The sequence below is a fragment of the Gracilinanus agilis genome, chromosome 2, assembly GCF_016433145.1.
Source record: "Gracilinanus agilis isolate LMUSP501 chromosome 2, AgileGrace, whole genome shotgun sequence".
Taxonomy (NCBI): domain Eukaryota; kingdom Metazoa; phylum Chordata; class Mammalia; order Didelphimorphia; family Didelphidae; genus Gracilinanus; species Gracilinanus agilis.
In genome coordinates, this window is record NC_058131.1 from 113,683,477 (window position 1) to 113,704,003 (window position 20,527).

The 20,527-nt window shown below is 33.7% G+C and overlaps 1 protein-coding gene across 2 annotated transcripts in view; it reads left to right on the forward strand.

Moving 5' to 3' along the window:
• The window catches only part of SANBR (SANT and BTB domain regulator of CSR), a 48,795-nt gene that overhangs the window by 10,664 nt on the left and 17,604 nt on the right, over nucleotides 1-20,527 (forward strand). The window contains exons 4-13 of one of the 2 annotated variants that reach the window (XM_044660674.1): nucleotides 129-367; nucleotides 1,693-1,751; nucleotides 4,479-4,639; nucleotides 12,218-12,304; nucleotides 12,418-12,528; nucleotides 15,665-15,788; nucleotides 16,176-16,328; nucleotides 17,588-17,733; nucleotides 18,267-18,366; nucleotides 19,914-19,946. In XM_044660674.1, the coding sequence (XP_044516609.1) occupies nucleotides 129-367; nucleotides 1,693-1,751; nucleotides 4,479-4,639; nucleotides 12,218-12,304; nucleotides 12,418-12,528; nucleotides 15,665-15,788; nucleotides 16,176-16,328; nucleotides 17,588-17,733; nucleotides 18,267-18,366; nucleotides 19,914-19,946 (1,213 nt within the window). The remainder of the gene's footprint in view (nucleotides 1-128; nucleotides 368-1,692; nucleotides 1,752-4,478; nucleotides 4,640-12,217; nucleotides 12,305-12,417; nucleotides 12,529-15,664; nucleotides 15,789-16,175; nucleotides 16,329-17,587; nucleotides 17,734-18,266; nucleotides 18,367-19,913; nucleotides 19,947-20,527) is intronic. The other variant, XM_044660675.1, reaches the window with a different exon arrangement.

Here is a 20,527-nt window from a genome sequence, read left to right on the forward strand (position 1 = left end):
AAATTTACGATTCCATGAAACTGCTTGAATTCCATATATTCAGTTTTTATCTCCCTGTTTGTAATGAATGTGGTTTGACTCTTCTTTTCAAACTCTGATAACATCTCTTTGTAACTTTCTAAATGAAGGCCAAATATGGTGATTCATGTATGTGATGAAGCAAAAAACCTGAAAGAAGATTTTACTTGCCCTCGAGATCTTTTGATATCAGAAATGAAGTATTTTGCTGAATATCTCTCTGTGGATGCCCAGCGCTGGGAAGAGGTGGACATTTCAGTTCACTGTGATGTTCACATCTTCAACTGGTTGATACAGTATGTGAAAAGGAACTCTAAGGAGAATGAGAATTGTGAGATACCCACTTTAGGTAAAAGTGCTTATTTGATAGATTAAAAAGTTGGAATGCCACCCAGTAGTTGCTTTGTGTATGCCAATAACAAGATGTGAAAAATTGTTCAGAAAGCAGTGTTCAAGTCCATATTGGCAATAGTCTTCTAGGAAACTGACACATCATCCATTCTTCTTTAGTAAATTGTAGTGAAATTTGTGGCAAATGAATAACTCTCCAGATGTTAAATATGACATTTTCCAAGTCATTTTTTAGAGAATAAAGCCAGAGAACACATTGTACCATCTAATAAAAACATCTTACACAAGACAAATTCTTTATAGCTTTTTCCATTTGGTTTTCAAGCTTGCAAAACTGCCTCATGAGTGAAGTTCTGACTCTTAAAGCACTGGATCTTCCTGATATGATAATATATATGCTTTGATAGGGGGTGTGCTTTCATCAGTCGATGGAAATTTCCTCCACCAATGCTAATCATCAGCTTTTACTCTTAGACAGTTGCCTAAGAAACTGAGAAGGTAAGCCATTTGTCCATGGCAAAATAGCTAGTGTTTGCCTTTGACCAAATTGTAATCTAAGACTTTTCAACTCTAAGACTATCTCTTATGTAACACTATTACCAGTGATCAAAATAATTTGCTAGCAAAGGTGAATCACAAAATCATGAAACCATTCTTAATGAGACAGGATGCTGTATGCATCTTAGCTCTTATAAATGTCTATATGAAATAACACCTTAAATAACCATGTTTTCATAATGGGAACAAAAGCAAATCTTTTTTCCCTTCTATACATCATCATATCAACTAAAGGCCCCCTCCCCCTCCAACTTCCTAATGAGTACACTCTTAAGGCTCAGTTATTCTATATTTAGGAAGTTTGAGAACTTCTTTAGTAGTGATATTTTACTTCTTTTTAGAAGCCTTGAATTGTCTAATATATTAACCATATCAAGCTCCATTGGAACAATTCTAATGATATTAAATCATCCCTCCTTGTTTTTTATGTTTCCAATGAGGAGATGTGATAATGGATCATCTTGAAATTTGAGTTTTAGTTTAGTTGCTTATTTTTTAGTTTTTTTGTGTTTTGTGGTTTTTTTTCTTTTGTGAAAAGGGAACTTGAATATACTTGGTATGTATCTGATTCCAGTACAGATTTGCAGCTTATTTTCACTATATCCTGAATTTAAGTTTTAATTTACTGATGAATATCTGATCTATATTGTATAGTAAGATATACATTTCATTATTTCCATTGACAGTTAAGTCTGTTGTATGGAGATTCTGTCATAAATAAAGGAAGAGATAAATGAATTAATCATTTTTCCCATTTGTTTTTAGAACCAGGAAATGTCATTTCAATTCTAATTTCTTCTGAATTTTTGAAGATGGATTCATTAGTAAGTATTCAAAAAAGCTTTTTACTACAACAACATTTTACTTCTTTGTATTGGGAATGCTCTATCATCAGACACATTTTGACCTTTCATTATTCAGGTATCTGTGAAGTCCTGTTACATGTTTTCATTCCAAATTGTTTAGTTTTTTTTAATGTATCTAATAACCCCTTTTAGAAAAAAAAGAATCCTGAACAAAATTGTTTTGGGGAAGAACTTGCTGATTTTTAGAGATTCCAATTTGGGGAGTGTTGCAGATGGTCAGAGATAATAATGAGATTTTTAAAGTAAACTCTTTCCAAAACTTAAAATGTTGTATAACAATGAGCTGTTATTATTATCATTTCTTATATACCATTAAATGTAGAGACCTTATTCTTAGATAGCATGAAGCAAAACAATTACATGTTTGCCCCTCAAACTAATTTTATTTTGACAACCACCTTAAAGGAAGTTAAAATGATTAATTTTAAGTTAATACTTAGTGTAAAATTGTCTGCTATTACATGTATTACAAGGAATAAAGAAGTTATGCCCAAATTTTTAATGGGAATTTTATATAGACTTACAAAAAAATTAATAAATGTTCATACTTAGGTTTGATTTTATCTAATAAAACATCAACAAAAATGATATTATAAATGATCATTTTGTAAATGCAGTGATAAAAAGTATTTCTATATTTCTGTGACATGTTGTTATTATTTTCCTACCAGTTAGATTCCCAAAACCCCATTCTGAGCCCTTGTCTCACTTCTGTTTAAACACTTAATAAGTGCCTACTATGTGCAAGGCCTAGAGGGAGAGAGAAGGAAACAAAAGCAAAATAGTCATAGTTCTCAAAAAGTTTGTGTTTTACAGGGGATGCAACATGTATATAAATAAGTAAATGTAAAGTAATTGGCCAAGAGCCAAGGAAAAAGCCTTTTGTCTAAGGTGATGCCTGGGCTGTGCTAAGACTAACCTAAAGACTCTTAAGAGAAGGACATGAGAAAGGAATGTATTCCAAATGTATAAGATTCCAGGCACAGAATGTCACAAGTGGTGACGTGGTAATATCTGTCTTATCTATCTAAGAGATCTCATTTGGCAGCTGAGTGGAGAATGGATTGGGGAGTAGGGAATGGAGGCAGAGAGGTAATGATGGTGAGAAGTGATGAGGGCTGAACTAGGCAGGAGACAAAAGGAAACAAGTTGTTAGGCATTACTAAAAACTAGTTGAATAGGGTTGGAGGGTAGGGAAACACACCTGGGTGATAAGAAAGAATCATCCTTAACTTTTCCCTTCCTCATCCCACAAGTCTAATCAATTCCCAAGTCTTATCGATTTTAGCTCTACATCTCTTGCATTCACTACTTTCCACAATTTCCCCAATCTCCCTATTTCAGATCCTTACTATACCTCTCAGCAGGACTACTATAGTAGTCTACTAATTGGTCTCCTTTGTTTCAGATCTCTCTCCAAATCATCCTCTACACAGCTGCCAAATTGATATTCTTAATACATAAATATGATTAAAGTGCTCACTTTTCAAAAAACTCAAATGGGCTACTAATGGCTTGTAGGATGAAATAAAGAATCTTCGACCTGGATTTTAAAACCATTCACACTGGATTATTTAAGCACCTCTGTTCTTGTCAAATCAGCATGCTAGCTATTCCCTGTATACCATGTTTTTGCTTCTTCCTGGAATACTCTCTTTCCTTCCCTCTGTCTCTTAGAATCCCCCTCTTCAAAGTCACTACCTCCTAGGTGTCATGAACTCTGTCGTGTTTATATCATCAGCACCCAAAACAATGCTTTGTGAACAATAGGCATTTAATAAAAAAAAATTTTAAGTTTAATTCATATAGTCTTCACTAACATCCTATTCTAATTCTTTATCTTGGCCAAGTCAGGACCCTAGGTTCTTGAGAATTTTTCCAATAGATTGCAGGCTCCTCCTGAGCCAAAATGTTTTTGAATCGTGATCTCAGAGATATGCTCTTTGGGTTCTTTCTCTGAAGACCTATTTCAGTTCAGAGATATTCTTTACCCAAAGCTGGCCACAGTTCATTTTTTTCCCTAAAGTATTATGAAACTTAATCATAAAGAGTTGCGACCTTCATACGTGGAGAATGAAATCACAAATCTTTTATATTAACTAATAAAAATACCATATGTATGCAAAACATTAAATATTTTTTTAAATTAGTGGTCCATCACAAAAATCTCATGACTTAGATGTAAATTTCACTCATTAAAATATGCACGTTTTTCATTTTTCTTTTCCATTGTTAATTCTTAAATTTATTTCATAAATGTCATATATGTGGTTTTAATGTAAATTTTGATGCAATAACTGGTGAAATTATTTTAATTATACCACATTGTTGTTTGTATTCTTTTTAAGTTTATAAACTTTTTATAGTTTTGAGTCTTGAACAGTTATGATAGACCAAGAGCACTATCAAGATGGTTCAGCCTAGTGATAAGACTTTTAGTTTCTGTGCCATGAGTTGGAAGACTTTAAGACATTCAAAAATACCTACACTTAAGTATTCTGTAAATTTAAAACTTCACTTGCCATATTGTCTTTGCAATGGTATCAATATTAGACAAAATTTAGTATTATATACTTGGGTTAGGCCCATCATAAATGTTTATCATGTGAACTTTTTAATAAATACAGAAGCACCAACATTCACCCTATTATTTTCAATATTCGTTGTCTTTTTTCTTCTTTGTAGGTTGAACAGTGTATTCATTATTGCCATAAACACATGAATGCTATAGTTTCCACCCCATGCAACATGAATTGTATTAATGCAAACCTCCTTACACGTATAGCTGACCTGTTCACACATAATGAAGTTGATGATGTAAAGGACAAAAAAGATAAGTTTAGGAGGTAAATTTCAAGGCTTTATTTTGAAATTCATCTTTTTTTTTTCTTTAAGAAATAAATCAATTTTATCTATGAGTCTTTTTTAGTATCTTATATGTGAAATATCCTTCTTACAGAACAGATGTCAACGGAATGGTCATTAATTTTAAAACATTTAAATTATTTTCATAAATACACTACAATGGGAGACTATTTTAGAAATTTGTCTAGAATTTGTCTAGCATTGAATATTGTGGGGGGAAAACAATAAGAATACTTGGTTTCTAATCCTGATCCAGTAAAATTTAAAGAGTCCCTTATTTCTTATGCCTGTTTCATTTATGAATTTCATAGAATTATAAGAATGAAATAGGAAAGGACATGAAATTAATAGAAAGAAAAACACTATACAAATAGAAAAGTATTGTGAAGGTAGGAAAAATATGACATTAATAGTTCAGATAGATAAAGTTCTTCAGATGAAATGTGGCTGAACTGTAGAAGTCCTTCAGTTTTTGGATTTTTTTTCTATTTAAGTATTCTTTGGGTGAGTATGGCTAATTTGATGGCTATATATGTACTTTTAGCTATATATTTGGCTTCAGAAGGTAAGAATAATTGACTTCTGCCCTTTCTATCCACTGCCACTTCTAGCAACTTAGTTTAGGCCCATGTTATATCACTCCTCTACCATAGTACAAAACCTGGTTTGAAAAACTACATAGACTTTCCATTATTTAAGATGAAATGTAAATTCCTTAACCTCCTTAGCCTTATCCAAAGCACTCTGAATGTGACCTCAGCCTTATTTTTTACTCCACTTCTGCATATAAATCCTGTTCTCTAGTCAAATTGGTCTGTGTGCCTTTCCTTGAATGTAGCAGGGATTTGATCTTCCTAGTTTTATTTATACTGTTTTCTCTGCTAGAAATGCCTTCCTCCACAACCCCTGCCTACTAAAATCCTGTTTCTCCTCTCTCCCTAATTCTTTCCCCTACATCTCATATCACAACCAACTACTTCCTTTACTGGAATCTTCTCTGCTCTTTCTAGCTCATGTGATCTTTCCCTTCCCTGACCTCCTACAACATTTAATCTCTGGATCATTCATATGTCACTTATACTTCTTTTTGTAAATGGTTTTAGTTATTTGTTGATGTTCTTTGATATCTCCCATACTGGATCCTTCAAAATAAAGATCATATATACTTCTTTGTATCACTTATTTGGAATCACCTTTAACAGTTCCTTATTTATCATAGTGGAAAGAGAGCCAGCAAAAAATAAAAAGTCCTGCCTTTAACAGAAACTAACTAAATGGTAAACAAGTCACTTAACTTCCTAATGCCTCAAGCAACTACCTGAGATCATGTCTTCATTTTCACTTTGAGCATTGTTGACTCTATGCATCTTCCTCCTCTCTCCCATCCCTCAACTTTTCCACTGCTTAATTCATCATTACCATTGCTTGGGAAATTGTGTTAATAGATTTCTCTGTTTTCCTTCTCAGCATCTTCATGACTTCCCAGACCATAATCCTCTTCCCTAGCCACTACCTCCTTTAGAATGTAAGCTCCTCGAAGTTGGGAACTGTCTCACCTTTGCATTAGAATCCCCAGTATTTGACACAGAGTAATCACTTATTAAATACTTTTCATTCTAAGACTATCAGTTACAAAAATGTTGTTCTAACTAGTGAAGGAATTTTCCTTCCACAGTAGGGTTTCCCTATCTGTACCCATTGAAACTACACTCTCCAAGGTAACCAGTGATCTCTTTATCATCAAATTTGCAAAGTGATATTCCTAAAGCAAAGGTCTGACCACCCTACTCTCCTGTTAAGAATCTCAAGAATCTAATAACCTATAAGAGAAAATACAAACTTCCTTTTGGGTTTTAAAGCTTCTTATAATCTAGCATCAACCTCTCTTTCCAGACTTATTGCACATTATTCCCCTTTACATATATCATGCCATACTGATCTGTTTGATGTCCCTTATCCACAAGATCCCATCTTCATGTTTTGACATAGACTATCTCCTCTTCACTTACACCTCCTATCCCCATCTGTAACGAATTATCTGATTTATAGTATTCCTTGCTTGCTTTAAAACTCAGATGTCATGTGCTACAAGAAGACTCTCTTTAGTGCCTCCCACTCCAAAAAATAATTCCTGTATATTTTATATTTGGACATTTTTCCCGTGATATATAAACTCTAGAAGGCAGAAACTTTGTTTTTTATCACACAAACTCAGAATTTTAGAGTTGGATAGGACCTTAGGTGGCCATCTAGAACAACCTATACCCAAAAAAGAATCTCTGCTATAACATGTTGTCTCCCCATCTAGAATAATCCTTGAAGGCAGGGACTATTCCATTTTTTTGTATACCTCATAACCTAGCATATTATAGGCATGTTTATTATATAGTAATAGATGTTTATTAATTGATTTAAAGTAGTAGGCCAATCTCTGCTTAAAGATCTACAGGAAGAGGGAACCTATTAATGATGATGGTAAAAATAGCTAACATTTATACACATATTATCTCATTTGATTTTCACAATAACTTGTGAGGTAGACAGTAAAATCTCCATTTTACAGGTGAAGACACTGAGGCTGAGAGTTTAAGGTACTTGTCTTGGGTCACACAGCAAATAGATTTGGGTCTGAAGGAAGATTTGAGCTTAGGTCTTTGTTAGCTCCAAGTCTGGCTCTCAAAGATACTGAGGCTGAGAGTTTAAGGTATTCGCCTTGGGTCACACAACATTTATTATCAGAAGGAAGATTTTAACTTAGGTCTTCTTTAACTCTCAAGTCTATCTGCCTCTAGCTCCTACCTCTCTCCATGTAGCCCATTCCATTTTGAAGCATCTCTAATTCTTAAGTTTTTCCAAACATTTGCCTCTTGGTAATTTCCTCCTCCTCTTCTTTTCCATTCTTTTCAGATCATCAAAACAGAAAAGAACAATTCCCAGGCTTTCTGTCTGATTATATTCCCTCTATGGCTTTTGAGGATGATATGGTTCTGGAGGGACACATGTATCATCTCCCCACATTAGAATGTAAATAATTTCTCTTCGTTTAGTGCCTTGTGATAGATTGTTGTTTGCCATTTTATATTTCTTTCTGTTTTCACTTCATAGTTTCTTTGGAGGTCTGTTCTTTTTATTAGGAATATTTAGAAGGAATACTTCTCCATTAAAGATCATTACCTCCCCCCCAATAGGATTATACTCAGTTTTGCCAGGTAAATTATTCATGGTTGTAAGCCTATATCTTTTGCCTTTTGGAATATCATATTCTAAGCTCTCTGCTTCTTCATAGTGTGGCTCCTAAATAGTATGTGATTCCTCAGTACTTCAATTTTTTTTCCTGACTTTGCAGTATTTTTATTTTGACCTAAAGCCTTGGTTGGCAAACTTCACTTCCTGTTTTTTATTCCTGAGAGCTAAGAGTGAGTTTAATATTATTAAATACAATAAAATTTTAGTTAAGAATATTAAAAACATTCTTCACACAGAAACAGGGAGCAGACTAGATTTGGCCAGTGTGGCTAGCATTCCACATTTTGCTAACCTTTTACCTAGTTCCTTTGGATTTGGACTATAATAGTATTCCTGGGAGTTTTAATTTTGGGATTTCTTTCATGAGATGATGGTTCATTCTTTATGTTTTCCATTTTGCCTTATAGTTCTGGGCAGTTTTGTGATTTTTTTTTTTGTAATTTAACACCTATGGGCTTGGGGAATTTGGAGAGTTTTTGTTTTTTGACTTTCAAGAGGAGTAAAGTCCATTTTTTTTTAACTTTTAAAGTTTTTTTCAATTGCATGAAGAAACAATTTTTGATGCTTGTTTTCTGACATTTTTTGATTCAGATTCTTTCCCTGCACCCCACAAAGCAATAAATAGTCTGATGTCGATTATAACAGTGCTGTCATATATATTTCCGTGTTCTCCATATCATGACACTAGACACATCACACATACAATAAAAAACTCACGAAGGAAATAAAGTGAAAGATGGCATGCTTTGATCTGCAATCATACTTCAATGTTCCTCCTTTAGCTGTGGATAGCATTTTTTATCATAAATCATTTGTGGTTATCTTGGAAACTTGTTTTGCTGATAGTTTAGCACTTCCCAGTTGACTATCATATAGTATTTCTGTATGCATAGGTTTTATGGCCCTTTGAGTGTGGTTCTTTATTACTTTCCAAATGGTTATAATCAGTTCACTATTCCACCAACAGTGTATTAATGTTCCACATCTCCCACATTCCCTCCAATCTGATAGATATAAGGTGGTATCTCAGAGTTCTTTTCATTTGTATTTCTCTGATTAATAGTGATTTGTAGCATTTTTTTCATATGTCTATAGTTTTAATTTCTTCATTTGATAATTGTCTGTTTATATCCTTTGACCATTTATCAGTTGAGGAAAGTCCAAATTTAATTTTTCCTGATCAATTGTTTTGGCTGATATAATATGAGATATGTTTTTCTTCTATTTTTTCAATCTTGTTTTTAATATTTCCTGTTATCTGATATAGTCATTATCTTCTCTTCAGTTCCTTTCTAATTTTCAGGGAAGTATCTTCTTAGGTAAGGTTTTGTACTTTTTGTTCCACGCTGTTAATTAACTTTTCATATCTGTAATACCACTCACTTCTTTTCCAATGTTTTTCTCTGGCACTTCCATTTATAAAATCATTTTTGACTTGTTTTTCTAAAGTTTTGTTTCATTTCTTTCAGGAATTCCAGTTGAAATTGTTTCCAACCTATATTTTTCTTTGGGACCTTGTTTATAGATGTTTTCAAATCATTCTTTTCTTCCCATTGTCTTTAGTGACCCATTATACCCTTTTCTGGTGGGATTTATTTTGATTTGCTCTTTCTTCCAAACTACTTTTTGACTTTGGTGTTGAGAGGGAAGGGATGAGAAAGCAACATGCATTTATACAGTGCCTACCCTATACCAGGCACCATGCTAAGCACTTTACAAAATCCCCCAGGTTGAGCTGTCTCTTGAGATCCTGGAATAATACCACACCTCTAGGCCTTCTACCTAATTAGACATCCTAGGGTAGGTAGGTAGTACAGAGATATGCTGGACCTAGAATCAGGAAGACCTGGATTCTGAGTTTGAACATGACCTCAGACACTAGTTGTGGATCTTGGGCAAATCACCTGACCCTTGTTTGCCTCAGTTTCCTCAACTGCAAAATGGGGATAGCAGCACCTACCTTACAGACACTTGATATATGAATGGCCCTGGACAAGACATTTAATCTGTACCTGCTTTAATTTCCTCATCTGTAAAAGTAGGATTATAATAGTGCTCATCTTCTAGGGTTATGTTGAGGGTCAAATGAGACAATATTTGTAAAGTACTTTGCAAATCTTAAAATGCTATATAATAATGCTAAGTATTTCTCAATCCTCACCTCATACTTGGTCATCTCATAAGCCCCTGTGGATTTGATTATCTCTATGCTTATTATTTGCAAGTCTACTTAACTAGCCTTAACTTCTCTCCTAACTTCCAGACTTTTCTCCAGGTGTTCTCAAGGACATCTAGAAATGTATATCTTATATCTTAAACTCAACAAGTTCAGAATTGAACTACTATCCTCCCAATCACCTAAGCTTTGAAACATAGCTTCTCATTAGATAAGCTTCACTTATTTAATCTTTTGTGTTAAGGTATATTGATTTTACCTTTGTAACAATTCTGGAATATACCCCTTTCTCCCTTTGTCACTGCCACCACCCTACTGCAAGCCCTCATTACATACCTCATACCTGGACTAATATTTTTTTAAACCCTTACCTTCTGTCTTAGAATACATGTTCTTTATTAGTTCTAAGGTAGAAGAGCAGTAAGGGCTAGACAATTGAGGGAGTTAAGTGACTTGCCCAGGATTATACAGCTAGAAGTGTCTGAAGTCAGTTTTGGAAACAGGACCTTCCATCTTTGGGCTTGGCTCTCTATTCACTGAAATACCCAACAGACACCCTCCCCCTCTGCCTATTCCCAACCCCCCCAATACATGGACTATTACAGAAGTTTGTTGGTTGGCCTCACTGCCCCAAGTCTCTTCCTCCAGTCTATCTTCCATTCACCTGCCAAAGTGATCTTCCTAACACAGGTCTGACCATGTCACCTCCCTTCTCAGTATGTACCAGTGGCTCCCTTTTACATCTAGCATCAAATAGAAAACCCTTTTTGGCATTCAAAGCTCTTCACAATCACCTTAACACTTCCAAATGTACTCTCTAGTGACACTAGCTTCCTTGTCATTCCTAGAAGTCATTTTGTCTTTGGGCTCTTGACATTTTCACTTGCTATCTCCCATGCCTGTGATACGGTCTTCCTTAACTCCACCTTCTGGCTTTCCTGGCTTCCTTCAAATACCCAACTAAACTTTTTAGATCTTCATGAATGCTAATGTCTTTCTGCTATTGATTATTATCTCCAAATCATACTGCATGATGCTTATTTATACATATTTGTTTTCTCATATTGACTATCCCATTTGACTGAATACCTTGAGAAGAAAGACTGTTCTTTGCTTTTCTTTGTATTCCCACTGATTATCACTGTACCTGATATATAGTAGGCACTTAATGCTTCTCTGCTGACTGGCTCAAAAGATAAGATAGCAGGCATTTGGTTAAGTTAGAAATAAACACCCCATTGTCAGTTCGAGTCCTTGTAAAATTCCTCCTTTTCTCTATATTGATTTTGATTTATCAGCTTGTTATTTAACTATTTGTCAGTTTTCACATCCCCAAAACACCTCCTAAAGAACTCAGCCTATAAAAGCTTTGGTATTGATAACTCAACACTCAGTTCCTTGATAAATAGAAAGCCATACCCAACTTTCCTTTATATGTTTAGGTAATACTGACCTCTTCTTTGTTTCACTGATTTGTCAGTTTATCAGTTTTTTCAACCTACCAGTTGTTTATCCTAGCACCAGTACTTGGCACACATTAGGTCCTTAATAAATGATTGCTGAACTGAAATCACAGGCCCAAACAAATAAAAAAACTTGCCTTAGGATAAATTTCTCTTAGAAGAGCTAAATCTCTAAGAAGAGTGAGCTCTCTAATTCATCTAAAATTTCCAATTTTTCCCCTTTGCTCTGATTAATAGAGCCATTCCAATAAAAGGAGATCATTGTAGCCAAAACATATTTCGGGAGGCACTAAAAAGATTATTCATTAATTCAACAAATTTGTACTTCCAGCCTAGGCAAGATAGAGAGAGTGAGTGAGTCTCCAAATCTCCTCCAAGAAAGTACCTACAACATTTTAACTATTTCAGCAGTTTTAAGTTTTTTTCTGATTTTCTTACAAAGTCATACTTTTAATTAAAATACTGCTTTTTTGGAGTACATTTGCTTAACAAACTATAACAAAATTGTAGTAGTTTAATCCATTAAGTAGAGATGAGACAAGAATTTGACCTAATTTCTTTGCCATCCCAAACAGTTAGATCAATTTTTTCTCATAGTACTGCCAGGTAATATTTGTGTCAAAATAAATACATAGCTGCAATCAACTGAAGACAGATATATTTGTCATTAACAGTAAACTTTTTTGTAAGAAGATTGAAAGACTTTTTGATCCAGAGTACCAGAATCCAGATTCTCGGAATAACGCAGCAACATTGTACAGGTACAATAATGTATTCTTTTTTGTCAATACTAAGTGATAGATATTTTTCACTGAACTATATATTTACAATTATAATTTTGAATGTTTCTGTTTTGCTTATAAATTACTTTTAGATGCTGTTTATGTAAGAAACTTCTGACTAAAGAAACAGAAACAAGAATTCCTTGCATTCCAGGAAAAATCAACATAAACCAACATGGAAGTATTGTTTATATTCACATAAGGTGTGGTGAAAATAAAATGCAAAACTTCCTTTGATGTAAACTTTTCATGTGTTTACAGAAATATTCCCATTCCTGTAAGAACTAAGAGAAGGTATTTATTCACATGAACTGATCAAGGTGGTGTTATACTAGGAGGAATAGTGACTTTGAGTTAGGAGATCTGAATTTCATTTCTAACACTTAATAGCTATTGTGAGTTTTAGGAAAGTAACTTAAGATCTTTGAGCCTCAGGTTCCTCATCTGTAAAAAGCATAGGATAATGCCATACTACTTAGAATAACTCACAAAGACATATCATGTCTCCAGGTTTGGAATCCAAAGAACTGGACTCGAGTCCCTGGCTCTGCTATTTTACTGTGACCTTAGTAAAGGGATCTAATCTCTCCAAGTCTTAGTTTCCTCATCTGTAAAAAGAAGGTATTGGGCTAAAATGAGAAAGGTTCTTCCCATTCGAAATGCCTAGGATCCAGCTTTGCATTAGGTACATGTAGTTTTCAAAAAACCTGTGTAAAAACCTTTATTTTGTTTTATGTAATAAATTCCAAAATCTTTAAAATTGCTGCCTAAAATGCAAAAGACCTCATATTGTACTCCTTAATGCATTTAGTAGCATCAAATTTGCCTATGATTGCATCATAAAGTACAGTGAAGACTGTCTTTAAAATTAAAGATGCATAAAATATAAAATATAATTTTGTAGATTTATTTCTTCATTCTTTACCTCCCATTCACATTAATGGCTAATTCCAAAAAAAGTTGAGATTTTATTCCAGGGATACACACCAACAATCCCTGATATTGGAGAGGCTGAGGACCATGTGGCTCTCTTGAGCTCAAGAATTCCAAGGAGGATGTGCCTGTAGCCTGAGAAGGACCATTCCAAGCTGAAATTGCAGTTAATAATGGCATCAGCTCATTAGTAGCCCTTGTACTTCCAGCCTAGGCAAGATAAAGAAAGAGTGAGTGAATCTCCAAAAACAAAACAAAACAAAACACATAACAGATTGTATTTTAATTAACAAAAAACATTAAATTTAAAGTGATCGAGATCAGTCAGTCATCATTTGGTCTTAAATACATATATATTTAAGCTCTGGTATGATTAAAATTGTTAAATGGGATTTATTTCTACTTTTGCAATCTGAGAATCTATTTGTTAGGGTGGTGGGTTTTTTGGAGTGTGTTCAACAGAACAAACTCAGAACTATTTCCTGGGACTTGATTCATTGTTGTGCTCCTAATAAGAAGTCTGTGATGATAGTATTTCATAGTGGAAATTATACTTGACAGATTCATAAAGGTTCTTTTTGCTATTTTTATACAGAACTGTTTCCTGGCAATTTCTTATTTTTAATATTTTTTTAATCACCTCTGAACAAATCTACTATACTATATATGCATATAGTATAGTGTGTGTGTGTATATACATTTATACACACACACAATGGGGCAGCTAGGTGGCTCAGTAGATAGGGAGCTAGGCCTGGAGATGGGGAGTCCTGAGTTCAAATTTGGCCTCACACTCCCAGGTTAATCCCAGTTGCCTAGCCCTTATCATTCTTATGCCTTGGAACCACTGACTCTTGGTATGGATTCCAAAACAGAAGGTAAGTTGTTTTTTAAAAAATACTACATATATACAATGTAGAATAGAATAACACTTCATCTTGAAATCTCTTTATCAAAGAATAAGAATGACAGTTCTTAAGGTTAAAGGTAAAACTTAAACAACATTGTAATCTGTCAGTGTTCTACTTCACTGATATGAATCAAATTGAAAATTGGTATTATCCATAATTCATTAAAACAAAAAAAAAGGTCTATCATATCTCCTGTGTCTGTCCCCTTCTCTCCACCTAGGCTACCATTCTAGTTCAGATCTTTTTTATCTTTTAGCTCTTCAATTGCAGAAGCTTCCTAATAAATTGGTCTCCCTCCACCATCCACTCTCTCTAGCCCATCCTCACAGCCACCAAATTGACATTCCTAAAACACAGATCTGACCATGTCATTTGCTCTCCCTCTCAGCAAACTTAAGTGGTTTCTTACTATCTCTAGGATAAGATATAAACATCTCCATTTGAATGTTAAAGCCCAGTACAATCCAGCTCCAGGCTTACTGTGCATTATCTCAATTCACACCCTACTTTTTAGCTAGACTGGCTTACTTCTTTTTGGTTTATATGACAGTCTGTCAATGATTTCTGTCCCTTTTCACTGTCAGGCCCCTATGTCTGGGATATCCTATCTCCTCACCTCTGCCTCTTAGAATACCTAATTCTCTTCCAGCCCCATCTCACATGCCTCTTAAGTGAGGCATTTCCATATCCTCTCAACCACCCCACCTCCGATGACTTTGCATTTACTCTGTGTGTTTATTAACATACTTGTTGTTTTTTTGTTTCCCATAATAAACATTTAATAAATGTTAGTTGATTGATAGAGATGTGGTCTGATGATAAAAAGTTTGAAATGACCAAGAATGTGTATTAGATTGTTACAATATACACTTAAAATAATGCCTTTATGACAAAGCTTTGTTTCCTCAACGTTCTACTTAGTTCAATGAGGAAATACATGTTTAACAAATACTATACAAATGTGAGTTCCTGTGATAATGATTATAAGAATAATAATAATTTTAAGTACAATAAAATACTCCAGATTTCCAGATTTTATTGTAACTTGATTTGACCTGCATGATCTTATTCTTCTAACAATAATAACAATAATAGAGCTTAAACTTTATAAGTGCTTTACATGTATTATCTCATTTGAGTATTCCAAAAACCCTATGAGGATAGTAGTAGAGATATTATTCCTACTTTGCCCATGAAGAAACTGAAGCTCTAGGTGGTAAAGTGGCTTCCTATGGTCACTCTGTGTGACTTTCACTGTTTGGAAGTGTCAAAGGAAGAATGTGAATTCAGATCTTGCTGACTCTCAGTCTCTTCCTTAGCCACTGTTCCAAAGTGCCTTAGTTTTCATTCCAACATAGTTAATGTCAAATCTATCATTTTAAGAAGCTTTACTGGGATTAAAAGCCAAAAATGGTTTTGTTTAGTTTTTTTAGTCAAAAATAAACGAAGTTCTTATGTTGCTATTCATTAAGATTACTTAACCTCTTCTTCTCAGAGACAAAACTTGGGAAGTTCATGAATATTTGGTTAATCTTTTTGAGGAATTAAAATCTTGGAGAGATGTGTATTGGCGATTATGGGGGACTGTCAATTGGCTGACATGTTCTAGATGCCACCAAGTAAGTACTTTTGATTTCTTTATTTCCTCCTGTTCAGTGTTTATATAATAAAAAGCAAAATCTTATGACTGGTTGTCAAGTGCTTCCCTTGCTCATTTCTCTCATCTGTACAACTATCTTTACTAGATGGCCTCTGAGATTCCCTCAAGCTCTAGTGCTCCTGTGATCTCTTAGGGTCCCTTCATACTCTTAAGTCTGTGGTAATGCTTTGAAAATTTAAGTGACATTCACAAATCAGTTTTTACTAGAAAACTTTTGACATGTTGGGCAAACTCATGGTTTAAATTATTATATGTGGAAAATAATGTGAATTGCTCGTTTTTAAAGAAATAACTATCTTCTATGTTTACATATATGTGTTCTTAGCATTTTTCCTTTGTTGTTTAGGCTTTTCTCTGCACTGAGCTTTCACATTGTCAGTATCACTCAGAGCCAGTGATTTATCCTGGTATGTCAAATACATCCAGTTCTTCTGGCACTGGAATATATCCTTGCTGTAACCAAAAGGTTCTTCGATTTGATCCTACCCAGATTCCAAAGGTAAAGTTTCAATGTGACTTTTTTTCCCATAGAAAAATTTGAAACTTACTAGTTCTAAGAAAAATAATTCAGTCATAAGTCTGAGTCCTCAGGATCACATAGGATCACATAAACCTGAACTTCTCATGTCCATTATGTGTGATTTTTATTGATAGATAACTAATTGATCAGAAATTTGATTTGTGAGGTTATAAAATTACTACTTGATTGGGAAATATTTACATTCAAGTTTTTTATATTAAAAATATTTGTGAGAACTGTCAGAATGATGTTCCAACTCTGAATTCCTTGAACTTTAGTAATAATAGCTTACAAGTCTAAAACCTTTTTTCCAAAAAGCACATATAATTTCATTTTATCCTCACCCACAACTCTATGAAGAAGGTAATACAAAAGTTAATAATCCCTAAAGAGACTTGTGATTTCTTTAGTTTAGGAAACTTCCCAAGAAGGAACTTTTTCTACTAGTTTACACCTTCCAGGATACCTTCCCTGCTGCTTTTGGTCTTAGAGAGTTGCCTAAAGAACTGAGAAGTTAAGTTTCTTATCCAGGGTCACATAGCCAGTATGTCTTAGCTGAGGCTTGAACCCAAAGCTAGTTCTTTATTCACTATGCCACCTTATCTTCCAGGCTCATTTAACAAATGAGATAATAGGCTCAGAGAGATTAAATGATTTGCCCAAGGTCACAGGAAGTAGCAAAATCAGACCTCAAACCCAGATCCTCCCATTTTCACATTCCATGCTCTTACAATATACAGGATGCTTCCTACTTGTTTATGTGGGACAAATTAGTACAATTTTGCCAGGCCCAAAGATGTTGCATCAATTTATGACTACTGTGTTATATATTTTCCTGAGATTTATTATGATCAATTCATTATATTTTTTCATTTTTATTTTACATATTTACTATGCAAACTTAATTTGTAGAGATATAATATGCTTCACCGTATGATGAATTTTGATACTTCTTTACTATTATTTTTCATTTTCCTTCTTGTATTATTCACTAGTATTCCATTCATTATAAATGAACTCAGGATTATATGGCATTTAAACTATAAGATGTCTATCTTATATCAGCTTTTGGACAATGTTAGGAGTATAGTAATTTCTTAGGCCAAGTGCATATTCAAAATACATTGATTTAAATAAGTAATATACTCTCAGCAAAGACTTAATACATCACATAGTATAATCCTTAAAGAAAATATTTTGGCAACAAATAATCTGTTCTGATGTCTCTTGTATAACAGGGTTGTAAAGTGAGGGACCATGCAATTGGTTTATGTGATCGAGGTGAAGGTGGGGAATTGCTGACCTGTTCATCAGCTAAAATACTGGATGATCTCCTCTTGCACAGAGATGTTATTGTTGTACCTTTTCCTAAAGATACGATTAGGTGAGAAAAAATCCCAACAAGCTGAAAATTCTCTAATCTTTGAATTGTCTTTTATGTGTGATTTTTATAAATTATTTAAATACTTGGGTAAAAACACTAGGAAAAAAATTGGTTAGTCTCAGCATTCTAGAAATCTTATCTTACTTTAGTTGCAACTGGATTGGAGAACTTGATGTACAATTGCTGGTGCTAAAATTATAAGATGCTCCAGAAATAGGAATGACTTTAACAACCTACTTTTTCCTGTGGCAGTCATAGGGTTAATAAATTTAAGTGTTCTTTAATGAGCAGACCTCTATAATATCAATCACTAAGTTGATTAAAAAATACAACTTTCAGATTATATACCTTACATTAAAAGAAACAGTATATTTCGCCTATCTGGTTAGGCAAGTCACACACACACACACACACACACACATAAATATTCATAAAACATTAGAGAACTTAAAGAATCATTCAATTTCAATTTGACAAAATGCAAAATTATCAAGGTTTTCTATTATATCAAGAATATTCTATTTTCTTTCAAGTGATTATGGAATTAGCTTCTTTGATGAGAAAGGCATAGACTGTGATGGTCTGCTAGAGCCAAATACACCTTGGGGCCCCAAAACTGGAGAAATCAATGCTGTGAGTGAATCTTTTTTCTCATATTTTGTTCATATTTTCAGAATATAATCTATAAAAATCGATTGACCTTTTTAATTTTTTTTTACATTTTCTTGCAAGCTAGAAAAAAATTTTAATTAAAAAAAATAATGCCGTCTTGTGATTTTCTATTGATAAATCAGAAACAAATAGGAATAAGTAGGCACCTCAGTGGTATACAGCATTATGCCTGGAGAAGAGAGGTCCTGAGTTCAAATGTGGCCTTAAACACTCCCTAGCTATGTGACACTGAGCAAGTCACTTAACCCCAGTTGCCTAGCTTTTATACTCTTCTGCCTTAGAATCAAGAAATAAGTTTTTAAAAAAAGAAACAAAGAAATGTTCTTTCCATTTATAAGAAGTATATATTGGATTCCTTTTATACTTGGGTACTTTAATTTTTACAAGCTAAAAACTAAGATAGTTAAGCCACAAGGATCTATTCATACACACACACACACACACACACACACACACACACACACACACACACACACTCAAACACACAAATATATGTGGTGTTGTTCAAATACATTTCAATTCTTCATTCCCTCATTTGGGATACTCAAATGATTTGCTATTTCCTTCCCCAACTTGTTTTATGTATAAGGAAACTGAGACAAACAGGGTTAAGTGACTTGCCCATGGTCATAAGTGTCTGATAGCTGCCCTGAGATAGGGGTGGATGGATGGATGGATGGATGGATATGTGTGTGTATTTATCATACAAAAGTATTTAAGTATATTTCTATATGTGTGTATATAGAATTATCTATATGTAAAACACAAGATATATGTTAAATATTTGTTTAAATATTAGAATCAATATATAACATATTAAAAATTTATTTAAATACAGAGTTTTATATGTTTTATACCCCTACACTGATAAGACTCCAAAACCATGAAGGGCTTCACTGGTTTTCATCCTCTCATAATTTTACTATATCCTTATGACTTTTGCCTTTTACTAGTCATTTCCTTATTAGCTCCCACACACACTTTCAATTGTCCCCTTAATTTGAGCTTGTACTCCTGAACTAATGGTCAAACCTCAAAATGTACGTATAATCAGGGGACCTTTGGCTAGGCTATAATTCTAAGCTTAAAGTAGAAACAAAGATTTATTTGTATGAGTTTTATTTCAACAAATAATTAGGTAGCATGCATGTTTTTAAAATCTGATTCTTTAATTTATAATAAAATTCTCAGAATGCTCTTGGATAAACTTGGTTTAAATTCCCCCAAAATTGGGTAAAATTATACTCTCTAATTAAAATTTATTTTCCATGTTTCGAATATGGCTGTATCTGAAAAACTCTTTAATATCCACATCTTTGCTCAAGGCAAAGTCAAAACATTGTGAAAAATCAGTGTCAGCCTGAGTCTTTTTATCTTTTTACTTTGAGATTATCTATGAATCTTTTAACTTTCAATCATTTTCTATAATAAGAGACATAAAATTTAAATAATATTATAAACAGGGTAGATGTATAGCTTTTAATTCCATATTTTCTGCTTCCTTACAGTTCTTGTCCTTGAAAAATTGGACCCTACAACTAGTAAGTAACCCAATATTCATGTTTCCTGAATTTCTTAGAAGAAAAAGAGAACTTAAACTGGGTCTTAGGCAATTTTTTTTAGAGATTTTAGTGAATTAATCTTTTGGCTAAACTTGTGTCTACTAGAGTAAGAAATGTGTGTTATTATTGTTGACAATATTTTATTAGGATGGCAACAACCACCATGCTGCTTGATATCTCTGATTTAATGGTACCCCTGTCTGGTCTGTCTTTCATCATGATGGTGTTGATTTTTTTAATTGAGTAAAGTTTAAAAATATTTTCTATTAAATTTAAAGCAACATTTGAACCTATATGATAGCTAACCTACTAAGATGCTATATAGATTTAGAATAGCTAGAGGAGACTTAATAATTAAATAAAATGCATGAAGCCAAGTGGTTGGTAGCATGTGATCAATGGCCATATTGCAGGGTACATGAATCTTTTAATACCAAGAATCATTATTTGGGTTTTCGTGTGAGAGAGTTTGGCTTTCAGCTCTGAATCAAAGCCTCCATATCAAAAGACAGTTGTTTAATATCTGTTATGTTCTTAGCAGTTGCTATGGGAGGAATATA